Source organism: Mirounga angustirostris, unplaced genomic scaffold (assembly GCF_029215605.1).
Source record: "Mirounga angustirostris isolate CCGP_5_RB_7025 unplaced genomic scaffold, mMirAng1.0.hap1 SCAF_2, whole genome shotgun sequence".
Classification (NCBI taxonomy): domain Eukaryota; kingdom Metazoa; phylum Chordata; class Mammalia; order Carnivora; family Phocidae; genus Mirounga; species Mirounga angustirostris.
In genome coordinates, this window is record NW_026991710.1 from 164,581,738 (window position 1) to 164,599,195 (window position 17,458).

The following is a 17,458-nucleotide window of genomic DNA, read 5'->3' on the forward strand; positions in this document are numbered from 1 at the left end:
CAAGGGGGTGAGCATCAAGAAGTAAAAGTTACTACGAGATGACGGAAGGGTCAGCACAGTCTGCACACATCACCTCAGATGCCCTCTACCATTTTCTTCGGGTTCATTTAAAACGGCAACCAGAAAAAAGGATGTGCCTCAAAGACAGGCAGGAAAATGCATTCTAGACCAGACTTCCTAGAGGTCCCGCAGGCCCCCACCAAGAACAAAGGAGGCAGAGATGCCTAGTGCACAAACAAAACATGCAAGGCATATCCACCCTCAAGAAGCTCTTTGCAGCCAAGGGTCTGAGTTCTCCCACTTCCGTCCTCAGTCACAATGACAGTCCTGAGAATATGTGTGTCACGTGTATGATTTCCTTCCATTTGCATGTACAGGTCATATTCGTGTGACTCGGACACAGCCCTTGGCGAGTGGACCAGTGGAAGGCCCTTCCATATGCTTTAATATGCTTGGTTAATGAAAACATGCAGTTGGTCGCCCTGAATGGCCAAAGACTCATACCTACCACTCTGCTTTTCCTGGTAAGAATTCTGCACGAACTGCAGCCTCAGAGACACGAAGCAGGAATTGTGAGAAATGCACCGCTCAGTGTCAGGCTGAACCTTCCTTCAGCAAAGCAGGCCTGGCCTAAGCAGAGCCACTTCTCAGCATCCATATGAAATTGAAGGAGTCAGCCTTCCAAACGAATGCGGTTGACATTTACCTTTCCCAGAAGAGACAGACTCAGGGTGTCTGGAGCTGTTCAGGTCTTCTATGAGGCTGACTACAGGGGGCATCCCTAAAAGCCCCACTGAGATCTGCTCCCCAGGCCCTACCCAGCCCTTCTCTTGAGGCTATAAGGGCTGATTTGGAATTCTTTTTTAACCCAGAGTGGTTTGGGAAGAAGGGAGAGAATTCTCGGTACTGGAGGGAGGTCAATTTCCTGTGCCAGGAAGGACCTGATGGGGGGACCATCTGAATGCCCCCAGTGGCTGGACTCCCCCTCCCCGGCATTTCAGAGCCTGGGTAGAGTGGTGCTGACACCTAGGGGTGGATGGAGAAAGAGCCAGTGTGGAGGGAAGGAAGGCCAGCCAAGCAGCCGGCAGGACCTCCTGGGTGCACCTCTTGGGAGCATCCAAGGAGTGGTGTTGCTCCCTAACTCCTCCCCATCTGTCCTCAAATCTGCCACCCTCTACATCTAGTGAAGGTCCCCAAAAACCTGTCCAGGGATCCTTCGCACAGAAGGGCAGAAGCCAAGTATGACTTTAATAAAAACGAGCCACTTCTCCACCCTATCTAGATTTCCATGGGCCTGAGAAAAGCAACCATTGGGGGAGAATGAAGGGAGAGAATACGAAGCTCCAGAAAGAGGCATCCGCAGGCTCTCTGTTCCCTAGGGATGCAGACCACGAAGAAGCAGGGACTATGCCAAACCTCCCAGAGGTGGCCAGATGTGCTTTCTTACCAAACTCGCTCGCACAGAGATGTTCGATTATGGCTTCAGATTTCAACTCATTGTCACACGGAGGACACACGGTTGTGCCTAGGAAGGGAAAGGAGGAGAAAGAGGAGCTGTGAGTGACAGGGATAGGGGTTCTGGAAGGAGCTATCCCTGGGACCAGGCTGGAAGTAGTTAAAGGTCTTCTGGAATTTCTGAAGGGCAGCTGCAGAATCAAAGAGTCCTGGAGCCTTGGATCTAAAGCCAACAGACAGTTTCTTGAAAACCCGGGGGCTAGAACTGTGGAATACGACACAATCACGTAAACCAACCCTATCTGGGGCTAGGCAGGGGTGGGTCTGTGAACTGTGGCTTGATGGGGAGTGCGCATCTATTCCAGGTGTTTGCTTCTGGTTCTTTCTCCCCTCGCCCTTAAATATCCCTCTCTGATCCCTGCCCCCTTCCCATTCCCAAACGCCCAATGGGACAGCAGATCAATCTGACCTGCTCTCTAGGACCCAAGAAGGAAACTCAGACACACCAGCCCTAGCCACAGGCCCCGAACACCCCTCTCCAAAAGGGCTATTGCAGTGCAAGTTCCTGCCTGCGCTGCGTAGGGGGAGGCAGGAGCACCTGGGTGGGGGGTGGGGGCAGCCCCAGCAAGAGCTGCCAAATGGGAGGGCCGGGAGGGCGGGGGAGATGGGGGACCCTCTGAAGGCGTTTTCACAACACTGTGAAGTGCTTTGAAGAGGAGGTGTGTGTGTGGTAGGCATGAGGGCCACTGCCAGGCACTAGGCACAGGGGGAGGAGACTTCTGAGGCCAGAGCCAGAGGCCTCCTCCAGGCCAAAATGCCGCTGGAGGGGACCCTTGGGAGGTGGAGTGTCTCTGTGGGAGGCCAGCGAGAAAGCGGGACAGTGGAATCCCCGGATGGCTGAGGTGGCCTATCATCATCACCACCATTCCCACCATCATCCATCAACCACAAGGAGTTTAATCCATGATCTAGGAAATCTAGGACATTCGTAGGGCACTCCGCCCCTGGCAAAGCACTGGGGTCCAAGCCATGCTGGCGCTGAGGAGCAGAGGAAAGTCACCCCAAGGTAAAATGGTAAGATGGAAAGCCCTTTGTCCTGCCCTTTCCAGTGGCCTCCATGGCAGAGTCTCCTGCCTGTGAGGTCCCCTGTGGCTCAGTGAAATGGGCCAAGCCTCCCATGGTGGAGACGCTATGGCGAGAGCTGCACAGCCTTGCCAGGCCAGCACTGCCCCCAGGACATACCTGGTCCACAGCCGGTCACCCCCACTTCCACGCAGGGACCACACCCCTTCATCTTTCTTCAGATTCCTCTCCCACATTCACTCTGTACCCAGGGCCAAACACCATCCAGATGCTCAGTGCAGCAAGAACCACAGCCACACTCCAAGCAGAAGACTGTGTGACTGTCTTTTGGCCCAGAATTTGGAAATTTGCTTTTCGGCCAGAACTTGAAATTAGGTTCCGGAGGTAGTGTTTCTGACAACGGGAAAAACTTACCCAGAATTTTGCATTATGGTTCTTGCTTCCATGGGGAGAAAAACAGAAGGAGTCCTGAAATATGGGAAGGACCATGTTACCTATCCCGGGAGAGTAAACCGTGCTTTGGGGTTTTCCTTGTTCTCTTATTTACTTTTTTTTAAGTGGAAGTTATCACACTGGAAGCTTTTATGAATATAATCTTGACTGAACACGTAGCAGGGCCCGGGCAGTGAGAATATCAAACACTGTCCCCTTGGCACACTCACATCATCCCCTCTGGACCCTCTGAGTTCCCTGAGGGGCTCTGTAGCCCACGAGGCCGTTTTCTTCAGGCCCACCAATGAATGTTTGACCTTCAGCGCTTCTCAAGGTAGAAAGAGCTCATGGGGTGAGCTAACCCCCATCTTGACTTTTCTTTTGGCCCACTCTGGAGCAGCTTGATCCAGGGAAAGGAGGAATGTGTAATGCAATATTAATCTATGCCCCCCTCTGGTATGTCCTTGGGGCCCTGCAGGCCGCCTCAGCGGGAAAAATCCACCATCCATCTGAGAGGTAGAACTAAACTGCTGTTTTAAGGAAGATTTAAAATAATGTTTAAAGCAAAGGAACCAAAAAACTGAAAGGTTTCGTGTTTCATTAATATTTTAGGGGGAGGAAAGGAGACAGTCCAACACTAGAGTCATGATTAAGTGATTTTTTAAAAATCAGGACACACATGGACACAGCTCTCTCTCTCTCTCTTATACAAACACACACACTATACACACACACACACAAAATTTACACGCAAACTTTCTCTCTCACACACACAGCAGGTCTTCCCTGGCCAGCTCCTTGACGCCCCGAGAAAGACCCTCTGGAGGCTCTCAGGACATGTGAGGGCACCGTGGGCTCTGCAATCCGTGACTAGAACGGCCAGGCTGATCTAACGCACGACACGTCCGAACAAAAAAATAAATAAATAAAACTAAAAATATATGCTCATTCATCCAACTTCAGTCAGTGAAACCTGGCTGGAAGGGGGAGCAACAATGTACTGGCCTGGGAATGGATAGGCCTAATGTAAGCGTGAGATTTAGAAATAACTTTCCTGGAAAGTTGACGAAGTTATGCCTCTCCTGTAACAGGTAGGGACAGATGCTGATGTAGCCGCGGCGTCAGCCTGTTGGAGGGAAAAGTATCTCTTGACTTCTCTCTCATTATCAAATTGATCTTTACTAGCACATGGCCCCTAAGGTGTGCCCAAGACCCCCAAACATGCCCAATTACATGAATAGCATGCAGAGATACGTGTTGCCTTGAAAATTTGGCTTTAATTTCAAAGACTAAAGAGAAAGAATAAAAGTAGTGCCTGTGTATTTATTCTTACCCCAAAGAACCAGTTGCCATTCTGGAGCCACTAGCCATAAGGTCATGAGGACTGGTAGTTTGGTCTGTCTCAACCTGCCCCTGCAAACACACACACACACACACACACACACAGCCTTCCCACCTCCATGCTTAGCTAACAGTGGCCATGCCACCTCAGAGGAAGTCATGTGGGGCTCCTGTGGGACGCCCTCCCACTGAAGGGCTGCAGTGCTGGGGAGGAGTGGGTGCTCTCTCCTCTCCGGCCAGAACCTCTCACCAAAAACAATGAGGGGAGAACCAGTTTCCAAGCCCCACACCTGACTGGTCCTCTCATGGCTCGTCTCTGTTTGGCAGCTGGCCTTGGGAAGGTACCTGCCTAGGCACTCCTGGGCTAGAGGGGAGGACAGAGGAGGATGGTACCAAGGCCCAGACTCAGGAGGCAGCAGTCAGGTAAACAGCAGCCCAGGGGTCAAAGGCAAGACAGCAATTATATGATACCCCCCACTCCACTCCAGCCTTTGGGGGGGGGGTCAGTTGGGAGGATTCTTCCCCCTCTATATGTAGGCACCTTGGCCAGTCCCCCATCCTCCCCTCAAAAGGTGTTTCCCCAAAGGTCTCCATGGGCATGGGCTCTTCCCTAAACAACCGGGAGTGGAGTAGAGGCCTCTGGGGCAGAGCTGGGCTAATCTCCCAGCCAGCCAGTGGCCAGCCAGTGAGGAAGGGGAGAAGGAAAAGCCTGCGGGCTGCCTGCCGGGGAGTGGGGGGGGGGGGGGGGGGATGGCTCCACACCAGCGGAACACAAAGTGCTTTGTTTGCTCTAGGTAATTGCTGAGCTCTTGCTCCCAAAGGGCCGCACTTCCCCCAAAGGTTAACCCTGTGCAGACACCCAGGAAGTGGCGAGCAGAGGTGCCCTGGGCAGTGCAGCCAGACTGCTGTCTCTCCCACCTGGCTGGGGCCCAGGCCACCCAATGCCGGTCACTTTGGACCAATCTCCTCCCTCCCTAGAATAAGCAGGAGCATTGCAAATTCGGGGCTCCCTTTCCCCATACTACCACCCTCACACTGGAAGAGTAAACCCTTCAGAGGACATTTCTCTTTTAGGCATCCCTTCAAGATGAGCTAAGTCAGCCAAGAGCCCGTCCCCCACCCTAAACCCCCTCGGGACAGCGCCCCTGTGCTAAGCGCATCTAGGTATGGCTCCCCATCGCGGACTATGGGACTTTGGGCACATCTTTCAGCCTCAACTCTGCTCCTGAAGAATTCGTTCCTATAAAAGTCAGGCCACCACGCTGGATTTTTGGTTTGTTTTGATTTGGTTTTCGCCTCTCCGGGATTTTTTTCCCTCCCACTCAAGAGCTGCCCTTTAAGTGGGAGGGGTTCCGAGAGGAGGCTCAGGCTCCTCCGTGGGGCTGTTCAGAAAGTCTCCAATTTGCGCAGCCCCACTCCCCAAGGAGAGATGAACAATGAGCTAATTGCATTTTTATCTTTCTAATTACCTGAGGATTTGTGTAAATGGGAGAAGCAGGGGGTATGCAAGAATGAGAGTACTCACTTTCCAGCCCCCAACCCTCCCCCAAGCAGTTACCTGAAAAGGGTGGAAAAACAGAAATCCTGTTTCTAAACTTTTTTTTCTCAGCCAGCTCTGCAGTCCTCCCGGAGCTACTTGGCTGAAATGACTAGCTAAGGAAAGCTCGGGGAAGGGGGGCGGGGGGTGGAATTTTTTTTAATCCTCATCGAACCTATGAAAATAAACAAAGCTGCGCCTTAGCATTTTCTCGGCCTTTCTAGGCTTTCTGCGCTTTGGGTTTGGGTTTTTTCCTCCTGGGGCATCCCGTCTCGGGTGTTAAAAACTTCCACGGGGACTCGGTTCCCTCCCAGAGGGAGAAGGGCTCTCCTTTCATACGGAGGATAAGGCTTTGTCTCAGGTATGGAAAAAGCGAGCCTGGATCCCAAAGAGCCGCTCCAGGCACCGCATCGAGCTTGCTAGGGGCCGAGGCGCAGCCGCCGCTGCCGGCCGTGCACCTGGGTCGGTAGAGGTGCTAAGCGACACCTCGGACGGACGAGAGGCTTTTAAAACTCGTTCCGCACAGCTTGAGAGCAACCTCCAGGGAGCATGTCCGAACTCCGGGGAGGAGCGGCGGGGCGGGGGTCCGAGTGGCAGGGGCTTTCCCCGTGGCGGGTCCCCCGGGTCCCCGCCCGCCCGGGTTGGGGGGCTCGCGCGCGTGGAAAGGGCCGGCCTGACCTTGGGGCTTGGAGGCTTCGGTGGCATTGGGCGGGGTCATGGCGATGCAGACGTCCCCCTCGGGGAACTTGTCACACTTGAGCATCTCGGGCCAGTAGAAGCCGAAGAACTGCATGACGGGCTCGCACGAGTCGCGCACGGCCTCGCAGAGCCAGCGGCACGGGTAGATGGGCCGGTCGAGGCAGACTGGCGCGAAGAGCGAGCAGAGGAAGACCTGGGTGCCGATGTGGCAGTTCTTGTTGAGCAGGGGCACCCAGCTGCTGGCCTGCTGCTTCACCTCGGCCATGGTCTCGTGCTCCAGCAGGTTGGGCAGCACCATCTTCTTGTAGCCCACGTTGTGGCACAGCCGCAGGTCCACCGGGATGTCCACGCACTGCGGCGGCTTGGTGTAGAAGCGCCCGCTCTGGTAGGAGCCGATGTCCGACTGGAAGCTCACGTAGTCGTACTCGCTGGCCGAGCCCGCGGCCAGGAGCCCGGCGGCCAGCGCCAGCAGCACGCCCGAGGCGGCCCAGCGGCGGCCCCCCGCGCCGCGCCCGCTGCCCATGCTGGCTCGGCGCACTCGCTCCCGCGACGTCGGGGCTGCCTCGGCCGCCTCCCCGCGCGCGTCCCGCCGCAAACTTCCAGGGATCTCCAGGGACAAAAGGCGCCGTCCCCAGCGCTGCCCGGCTCGGCGGCCGCGCGCTCCTTGCCCGGTCCTCGGCGGGTGGCGGCCCTCGGCCTGCGGTGGGCGCCGCGGAGGGAGCTCGCGCGGGGAGAGGAGCTCGCGCGGGGAGAGGAGCGCGCGCGGCGGCCCGAGTGCTGCCCCGGCTCCCGGACGCGCGGCGGGCGGGCGGGCGGGCGCGCGGCACCTACTCCCGAGGCTGCAGGACTCGAGTGCCCGGTGCTCCTGTTGCAGAGCCCTCGGAGTCTCCCCGCGCAGCCAATCAGCTCCCGGCGGCTGCGAGCCGCACTCATTTAGCACGTCAGTCACCGGCGCAATTAACCAATCGCTTCACTTGCAAGGGGGTTCGGTTTATTAGAACTAAACCCAGGTCAACACCCCTCAAAAATCAAAACCAAAAATAAATAAATAAATAACGGAAGAAGTGGGGAAAGGAGAGGAAAAGAAGAAGAAAAGGACAGGGAGAGAAAGAAGGAATAGATAAAAGTGTGGGGTGGATAAAGAGGAGCGTTAACGCTGGTCAACTTGAGTCGGCTGGAAGAGAAGCAAGAAACCTTATCATTATCAGTACTTGCAAATCCACGCGATAATGAAGACTTTTTATTTTTTACGCTTTTTCCTAATTTCAAGCAGCAGCCCACTAGACAAGCAGCCCACCTCTTGGGTTTTGTCCTCCGCAGCTGCAGTACAAAGGCAGACAAACCCAAACCCGGGCTCATGAAGGCTGAACCCACCGAGGTCTGCTTTTAAATCCCCAGCCGGTCCGGCTCGAGTCCCGCAAAACCAAGGGGAAGGTGTAGTTGGGGCTGCTCGCTGGTTTAAAAGTGCAGCTCCTTCCCAGGTGGGACAACCGGACGGGGGCCCTCAAACACACCGGAGGGTGTTGGTCATTGTTGCAACGCTGCTCAGTGTGGGAGGAAATATCATTCACAAAGGTGTTAGCTTCCGGAGGACAAGAAAAGAAAATTAAAGAAAAGAAAAAGACCTACCCGAGTCCCAGCCTGACAGCACGTCTGTGAGCGCACACATACACACATTGACATGTTTGTGGTGGAGAAAGCCAAAACATTAAAAACACATGTGCACTTATCAGTGTGGCTTGTGTAAATATCAAGCCCCTCACTCAGGCACACATGCTCCATTCAGAGCTGGCCCAGGAACCTCAAGTCAAAACCAAGGGTCCCCATTAAGGCAGAAGGCGAAAAGAGTGTATTAGCAGAAATAACAGCCAGGCCGTCTCCTGTAGGCAACCCCCTCCCCCAAAGAAACAGAAGTTTCCCGCCCTCAGAGTTCCTGGAAATTTTTTGTATACTTTAAAAACCACCCTGAGAGGAAGGGCCAAGCTCCAGAGAGCTGGGAGTATGACCATGACTGACCCCAGGGACAGGTGACAACAGCAAGCAGCTCATGAAGTTGGCTGGGTCTCCACCCTGCTTGAAGTGTGCGTGGAGGGAGGCCAAGGATACTGAAAACCCGCATCTGAGCAGTGTGATACCACCCCATATGGCAAATGGGCCACAGATCTCAGAGCTCAAGGCAGATACCATAGGAGGTGCTGCCTCGCTGGGCCAGCTTGTTTGTAAAGCTCTGGGGAAGCTTGCTTTGGACTCCACAGACCTAATTTCTTGATGGACAGATTCCAAGTAAAACTACTAGAGTTTGGGAAGAAGTGAGGCTCTTTTCTTAAAGCACTCATGCCCATACAGAGATTGTGATTCTGCACTGTCCACCCTGGAAGCATCTGCAATCGGTCAGCCCTGCTGTCATTTCTTGGCTAGTGAAAGGTGCACCAAAGCAAGAGGGGCAGAATGGAGTGAAAGAGATGAGAGCCATAGAGCAAGACTTTGGATGGCCAAGGGTTAATCCCTAAACAATCGGTAATGCTCAGCCCGAGAAACTGGGGTAGACATTCCTCACAGAGAATAGACTGCAGGAGACCAGGCAACTGTGTCTCAATTCAAGGGGCATTTAGAGAAAAAAATGCTGTTTGGTAGGGGGTCTTTTTCTTTCCTCCAGCCAGGCCCTCAGTCCCAAGCCAAATGTGTCTGTTTACTCACTCATTGGAAAGAGTTGTGTTTGTAGATAACATCCTCTCACCTCTGAAATCCAGGCTTAGCTGACCTCACCCTCATGTTTGCAGTCTCCCCAGATGGTGGGAAGACTTGGGTCTGTCCACCATTAAAATTCTGGAAAGTAGCCCAAGTGACTACACCGCCCCCAGTCTCGGAGGTCTCGAGTCAGGAGTAAACCTCACACTCCCTCTCATGAGAGGACCTACCCCACACCTGGTTGTTCTTTGTGGACTTTGATCACCCCCAACTCCCAATTCCCCACTCAGTCTTACTGCTTGAGAGAGGGGCCTCTTGAGCCATGCCAGGGACACAATTGTCTGGAGGATAGACAGGGAGTGTGGGTATAACCAAGAACCCAGAATCCTAAACCCAGTAGTATACTCCTGGCTCCTCCTTTTTTTTTTTTTTTTTAATTTTTTTTACGATTTTATTTATTTAACAGGGAGAGAGACATCGAAAGGGGGAACACAAGCAGGGGGAGCGGGAGAGAGAGAAGCAGGTTTCCCGTGGAGCAGGGAGCCCGATGTGGGGCTCCATCCCAGGACCCTGGGACCATGACCTGAGCCAAAGGCAGACGCTTAACGACTGAGCCACCCAGGCGCCCCGACTCCGGGATCCTCCTAAGGCCCAGCTGGAAAGGAAGGACTGACTCAGTCTCAGTGCCACTGACAGACTTGAAACCACACCTGAGATTTTGGAGAATGATGGCCGGCTGCCAATCAGTTATACACTATACAAAAGCCCCAGGCAGAGCAGCCTAAAGACTGCACTTTAGAGGGGCCTACGGGTTGTTGTTGGTTTGTTGTCGTTGTTGTTGTTTTGTCCTTTTTCATATTATCAAAACTTTGTGCTTCAAAGTCCCATCTCCCTTTCCCTAATAGCAAGAATGTGTGTATGTAGAGGAGGAAGTTCGAGAACAAAGTTTCTTTAAACATGCTATTGACATGACAGAGCTCCCAGAAACCAGGGTTCTAGAGTGCGAGAGCTGTGAGCCAGGAGGCACATCTTACCTCCTTGAACAGTTTGAATGAGCAGGGGGAAAATACAACTTTAAACTTGTTTTTCATTTCAAAAAAGTTCTGATTTTCCCACACTGCCAGATGCCCGTACATGAAAGTTGGAAGTGCGTTCCCTGTTGCCTCATAACACCAGCTTAAGGAGGCATTCTTCCTCTTCCCATTGCCCAAAGCTGAATGTTGGGGCCAAGCAGAGCCATAGAGGGGCCTCCCAGTTGCCTACCTGGTGGCCTCTTCCCACACACAGAGCTCCTTCCTGCCTGTTCCTAGAAAAAAAGGCCGGGGGGAGTGCTTTTCAGTCTCTTCCTCCTATCCTGTCCCATTATCCTATCATCAGTGGTTTTTCTGACGCTCCAGAACTACACTCAGCATCCTCTCCATCAGCCAGGAGCAATGCAGTAGGGCAAGAGGGCGTCCTGCTGTGGCTGGGTGGTGGTGGGTCTGGTGCAATGCAAAGAAAAGCATTCTGGCCCAGAGTCAGGAAATACAGAGTAATGCCTTGGTTCTGCATCTCACCGGTTGGATGACTTGCACTTTATCCCTCTGGCTCTAGAGTTCTCATCTGTAAAACAGAACTATTAATTCCTGTCCTGCTACTTCGGAAAATAAAATACGCTATCTGCTTTTTAATATTTTTAGCATAAGTATGTCCCAATTATTGCATGGGACATACTTATACCATAAATTATTCCTGTTTATGTGAAATTTAAACTGAACTCCCATGTCCTGTATTTTATCTGGCAAGCCCACTATCCATCCTTCCAGCAGCCTTGCCTGACCTCCTCTTGGTCCATCACCTCCCTTCTCTACTCTTAGTCAGATGAACCCCTCTCTCCTCCCTGCACCCAGAGAGAGCACTTGTGGACACTTCATTACAGCACTGGCGTGGACATTTTAAAACTGTTCGCTTTGGGGTACCTACTATATGACTATGAGCCCGTGGAAGGCCAGGATCTCGTCATATTTTGTCTCACATGGGCATTCCCAGCATCTATCACGGTTCCGGGCATATAGCCAGTACTCAGTAAGACCCTCCGTCACAAAAAGAGCACAGGTATGTAGTAGAGGGAGGCAGATATGTGAAAAACCCAAGCTGAGAGAAGCATTACACCTGAGCATTGATTTTGCACTGCGTTTCCCGAGAACCAAGGCAAAAAGTAAGCGTGAAACACTCACATAGTTCTCTTTGCCTGCAGGAAAGAAAAATCTTTCCTAGATCTGAATTATAAGGGAAATGATCATGAGCGCCTTATACAAAGGCTGCAAAGAGAGTATGGGACTTTTGTATCGGCTCTCCTCTCGTGCAAACGCAGAGCCGACCTGGTGCAGAGATGCCGCCAAGGGCAGACTCACCTCTCTCTCCCCAGGGCACACACAGAGTAGGCTGTGCTAGAGGATGGCCAGAGCGTGGGGTGATGAATGTCGCAGCCAGTTCCAGGAAGAGAGCAGAACTTCCTGTAAATCCTGCATGGACATGGACATGGCAGTGAACACTGAGCCCCAGGCCCTAAAGCAATCTTGTTAAAAACAGTGGCTGGGGGTGGGGGTGCCTGGGGCGCTCAGTTGGTTGAGCGTCTAACTCCTGGTTTCGGCTCAGGTCATGCTCTCAGGATGGTGAGATTGAGCCCTGTATTGGACTCTGTGTTCATCGGGGATTCTGCTTGAGATTCTCTCTCCCTCTCCCTCTGCCTCTCCCAGTGCTTGCGCATGCTCTCTCTCTCTCTCTCCCTCTCTCTCAAATAAATAAGTCTTTAAAAACAGAGACTGGGTCCCAGAAGGCCAGGTTTCCAGAAGCCTCTGACAACACCTGGGAGTGGGGCAGGGCAAGAGAAGCTGGGAGGGGCTCTAGCCCTGTGACACCTGGTGCCGGGGCCTGACCTCAGAGCTCAAGGCTTCACTGGGACACCACAGAGTAGGAAAAACAGGCCTTTAGTGCCTCCTTCCCCTCTATCCCTGGGAGGTGAAGTGGTCCATGCTTCCCTGGCGGCGGGCCCGTAAATCTGCCAGGACTGCCCCAGGGAGGCCAGTGCCCCAGCAGCAGGACACATTCCCCAAGAAGCCCTGTGCTTATTTACCTAAGCCTTCGTGGCAGGCACACCAGGCAGCTCCACCACTTTCTCCAGAAGAACTCGGATACACATGAGGTGCTGCGGGGAGGAACGGAGAGCGCATCATCACACTCCTGCTCCCCCCTCCGGGAGCCTTCGCCTCTGTCCAGGGCTGGCTGGGAAAGCAATCATGTCTGAGCCTCCCTGGGGGCAGAGGGGGCAGCCTCCCTCCCCCGCCAGACTCCCTCCACTGGCTCAGGCACAGCCCAGTAGAGCGAGTGTCTTCCCACTGTCTTCCCCAGGGGCATCCTTCCTGCGTTATGGCCTTAGAGCCTCACAAAAAGCCTCGGGAGCTGGCAGAGAAGTCCATTATCCCCATTTTACAGAAGACCCAGAGCTCAGAGCCACCGGTGGGCCCCTCACCACCATTCCAGCCACCAAGGCACTGTGCTGCAGGACACACTCAGATCAGGAACACAGATCTTTGGATTTCAATCCTGTTGACTCTGCACTAGGCTGAACTGCCTTTGCTAAATGCTCATCCCTGGGGAGAGAAACCTGGAGAGCCTTCTGCTGTTCTTAACGTCTTATCGTGAATTCATTTATCAGACTCTTCCAAGGGGTGGGCCTGCTAGAAAGAAAAGATGGTTTTGAAAGAGTGGGGAGGATGGAGAGCTAGGCCTGAAGGTCTGGACAAGGGCACGAGGTGTTTTCCTATGGGATCCCAGGACAGAAAAAGAATAGGATGGAGTCGTGAGTACATACAGGCATCAGAGTGGGAGACTGGGGACTACTGCAAGGACGGGTGCCCTGGCCTGTCCTCAGTTACAGAGGGACCCCAGTGCTCTGTGCAGGCGGCTGCCCATAAGCATGTACAGCTGGCCTGCCATCATGGGGATGGCCAAAAGAAAGGCTCCAGGGGAGAAAAGACTATGAGTCACGCCAAGAGAGAGAGCTCGCTATATACCCATGAGAGGGGGTGCCTTTCAGGTACAAAAGCTGATCCAGGGTGTAAGGCAGGAGGTCTACCTATGGTCCTCTCTAGAGCCTAGACGTTCCCAGAGTTCTGTGATCATTCCAGGAGTGATATTTAAAACTTTTAAAACCTGGGGTGGCCAGACGCCTGGGTGGTTCAGCCGGTTAAGCGGCTGCCTTTGGCTCAGGTCATGATCCTGGGGGTCCTGGAATGGAGTCCCACATCGGGCTCCCTGCTCAGCGGGGAGCCTGCTTCTCCCTCTGCCTGCTGCTCCCCCTGCTTGTGCTCACTCTCTCTCTCTCTCCCTAACAAATAAATAAATAAAATCTTCAAAAAAAAAAAAAAACCTGGGGTGTCATGACCAATAGGATGGTATGTCACATGAAGATCACCTGTACAGGTGGGTACCAGCTGGCCCCCAGCACTGGGACAAATCCAACAGAGATGTGAGTGGATATGCAGTTCCCAGGATGTACCATGCTGCCTTGTGTCTCTGTGCCTAAAGCTCATGCTGCCCCGGCAGGCCTGCCTGTCCCCCCAGCCCCAATCCAAGACTCAGCTCTCCACCTTCTCTTGGGCCATTCTCCAGAGCCTCCCAGCGGGAGGGGGTCAGGGCGGTCCTGCGTCTGCCCCCTGGGTGCCACAGCTATCTGAGTGCCTCTCCTCAGACACTCTTTGCTTGTTTACATGTCTCTAGAAGCTTCCTGGGGACAGAAACCATCTTTTCGTCCTCCTATCTCCAGTACTTAGCTCAGTGCTTGCTGTCCGGTAGGCGCACAGTGGACGTGTGATTACCAGATGAGGCTGGTCCTATAACCCAGCTGTAAGCACTGAGAATCAAGTGCAGGTTGGTAAGTGGGGCATCCTGGAAAGCATTTTTTAAAATAGACAAGCTTAGAAGGCACGCAACTTGACCTTTCCCTCTTCTTCCTGCTTAGAATTCAGCTGCGACGCCAAGAGGTACAGCAGGCATCCTGCAACCATGAGGATAAACGCACAGACGCTCGGGCAGAGGAGCAGAAAGATGGAAAGAATCTGGTTTGTAAGAAATGACCCGATGGCCTGCCCTGGAATTCTTGTTAGGTGAGACCTACAATCTCTCTCCCCCACTTTTTGAAATCCAGAGTCATTTGGGTTTTCTCTTTCATACAGCTAGAAACAAGCCTAACTGACACAGATCTGTAGTTTAGGGACGCTCCAAGCAGACAAAAAACTCAAAAGCTTCAAGTTCTAATTTTTACTGTCTCCTAGTACTTTACTATTCAAAGGTTGGTCCCCCAGACCAGCAGCATCTGCATCTTCTGGGAACTTGTCAGAAATGCAAAATCTCGGGCCCCACCCCAGATGTGTCCGATCAGAATTTACATTCTAACAAGATGCCTAGGTGACTTCTATGCCTATTTAAGACTGAGAAGCACCATCCTAAGAAACTCTAACATGTGCCTGCCATTCTCCTGTTTTGACTTCTACAGCAGCGAAGCACCCTATCTCCAAGTGTCGGGGTTTGTCACACACGTGCATCACATTTCTCTGCACCCCTCAATTTAGCATCCCCGTAGAAGGGCCCGCTTTTCTGAACAGGAGACTTAGTCACAGACAAGCTCTTGAGCCACCCCGCGGGTAAAGCGTTCAGACAATCCTTTAATAACGAAAGCCGGTTCTCCAGCAGGAAGGATAGACAGGCAACTCTCTTTCGTAAGGAAGCCGCACTGCAGGGGCCTTAGCAAGTAAAGGGCGTGCAGCGAAGAGGGACTGCCCCTTGGCCCCTCCGAAGCTGCCTGCAGCGGCCAGGAGTGAACAGACCCTGCTTTCTTCCCCACACACTGTAACTTAAGCAGTTGTGTATCCGGAGGCTTCTGCGATCTCCCAGCAGCGCCACACTCTATCATATTTAGTATCGGTCACTATGCAAACGTGGCCTTCTAGCCATCCACCTAACACTTGGAGTGTTGCAAGAAAGCCATAGCCCCCACACCTCAGAAAAGCATAATTTGTCCACCCAACCCTTTTGTTCTTTATTTTTAACTATAGTCTAGGCCACCAAATTACTTAATATACGGTTTAAAGCTCCATAAATAACAACTCCCCAAGTAGAGCCACTCAGCCTTGGAGAGCTTCCCAAGTTCCGCATTAACTCCTCGGGTGTGAAGGGTTTCCAGCCATTTCGGTCCATAAATATATAACTGGCTCCTTCCTAAATTGCCACATAATCCTTACCACCATCACTTATATTTTCTTTTATTGCCATTATCATTGGCACCTTGACAGGAGAATAAATTATTCTTTCTGGAGTATGAAATGTTCTGCATCTTACACCATTTTAACTCACCCACATTCCCAGATATATTATTTTATTTCCATCCCCTCCCCAAGGAAATTGCCTCCTTGCAATTAGCGGGGATTTCCGATTGGAGTTTATTCCGTTCTCTCTTTTCTCCTGACATAACCTTTGCCCAGACTGAGTCACGTGAGAGAGGCTATCTAAGATGTATTCCCAGACCCCTAAAAGCATACAGGTAAGAAAGAAAGACACACATCAAAGCAACCAATGGGGCAGTTTGTGCAGAGCAGAGGGTTGGGGAAAGGGGAGGTGTGAAGAGCCCAGGCTGAGGAGATGTCACAGTCGGTCAGGACAGCCTGCTTCGTCCCTGAGCATTCATCTGCCCACTCATTGTCCAGCAACTGCGAGAAGCCAAGGGCGAGCCCACCAGGAACCTACCTCCTTGTGGCATTAGGCCCGTGCAGGTCCCCATAGCCCCCAGGTCTAACACTTCTGTCAGATTGGAAGACAATTCTCTTTCGCCATCATTCTGTCCACGTCCCCAGCTCTGGCCCTGCCCAAACCATCCTAAACAAGTAGACTCTAGGGCTTCTGAGAGCTTTCCAAAGGTTGGGTAGTTGCTGTCATTGAGAATAGGTACGCTTTCAGCAGATTACCTAGGATGGCAGGTAGGAAGAGCCAGGCAGTGCTAAGGTCCAAAAAGGGGAGAAAACTCTGAAGAATGAGCTCACCTAGCCCCAGAGCCAAGAAAGTCACACTTGCAAACCTGTCTGGTTCGAGAGACACCTAACCCAGCTGGCCACACCCTGCCTTCCCTCTTCACTCCTCTGGCTGAGGTCCCCTCCAACTCTCCAAGGTGAAGGGAAGTCCTGGATAGAGGCCTAGCTTTGCAAAACACAAGGAACCGGAGGGAGTGTCCCAAGACTCACACAAGCCTCTCCTTTGTGCTTAATAAGGGCGTATATGATAAATGTGTGAGCCCAGGCTCTCTGTCTCCAAACCCTCTCCCCTTATCTTCCACACATCATATTTCTCCTGGTTCAGGCATAACTGACCCTGGAATGAAAGATCTGCAGACTGCTCGAAACAAATCCCATGACCCCTCTCATTCTCCAGAGGAGGGATGTTCCTGGTGGGCAATGGGCGCCAGACACAGGTTGCATGATCCGTGGATGTGAGGGAGGCAGGGCAGGACAGGGGCAACTTGCCTGATCCTCTCAGCAGCCGAGCCTGCCTCTCCATGCCCGTTCCTGGCTCTCTTATGGGACGCTTGGCCACTCTCAACACCCCTTCCTCCCACTGCAGGCGTTCCAGATGGAGCACCTTCCTCACAACTGATTATCAAGGGCTCTTCCTGGGAAGTGAGAGACCCGTGGCCCCTGAGCAGCTCCTCCCTGGGCCCAGTGCAGGGCTGGAGAGCAGAGTGCAGGGGAGGGAGCGTCTGTGGAATGCGGCCCTCTCCCCAGCACTCAGAGGCCAGCCTGAGGGGCATAATAGAATACATTAGTCCACAGCCCATTCAGCGCTGCCTCTTTAAGAACAATGGCGGCAACTGAGCTGATTTTTGCCAAATGACCGGCTTTAGTCCATTCGGAGCACAGTGGAGCTCACCAGACAAAGTCCATATTCAGGACTTCATAGGGGGGTGGCTCATGGGCACTGGGGCACCAGCACCAGATGACTTCCTGGGACCCCCACTCAAAGCAATCCAGGGAAGATCCTTGAGGCTGACACTGGGCACCGAGGCCAGCCCTAGACAGAGCCCACATGGGCCCAGAGGAGGGCAAAGAAATTGCTACTTGAAACAGGCAAGACAGATTTCGTTCTTAATTTGAGGGCCCTGGTACCAGTGGCTGATTCCAGAACAATCTTTATCAT

At 52.9% G+C, this 17,458-nt stretch overlaps 1 protein-coding gene across 1 annotated transcript in view; it reads right to left on the reverse strand.

The window, feature by feature from the left end:
* SFRP1 (secreted frizzled related protein 1) overlaps nucleotides 1–7,410 on the reverse strand; it is a 45,327-nt gene extending 37,917 nt beyond the window's left edge. Inside the window, exons 1-2 of the mRNA XM_045879887.3 lie at nucleotides 6,527–7,410; nucleotides 1,448–1,525 (exon numbers count right to left, since the gene is read on the reverse strand). Of these exons, the coding sequence (XP_045735843.1) occupies nucleotides 1,448–1,525; nucleotides 6,527–7,070 (622 nt within the window). The 5' untranslated portion in view covers nucleotides 7,071–7,410. The remainder of the gene's footprint in view (nucleotides 1–1,447; nucleotides 1,526–6,526) is intronic.
* Between the last annotated feature and the right edge of the window lie 10,048 nt (nucleotides 7,411–17,458).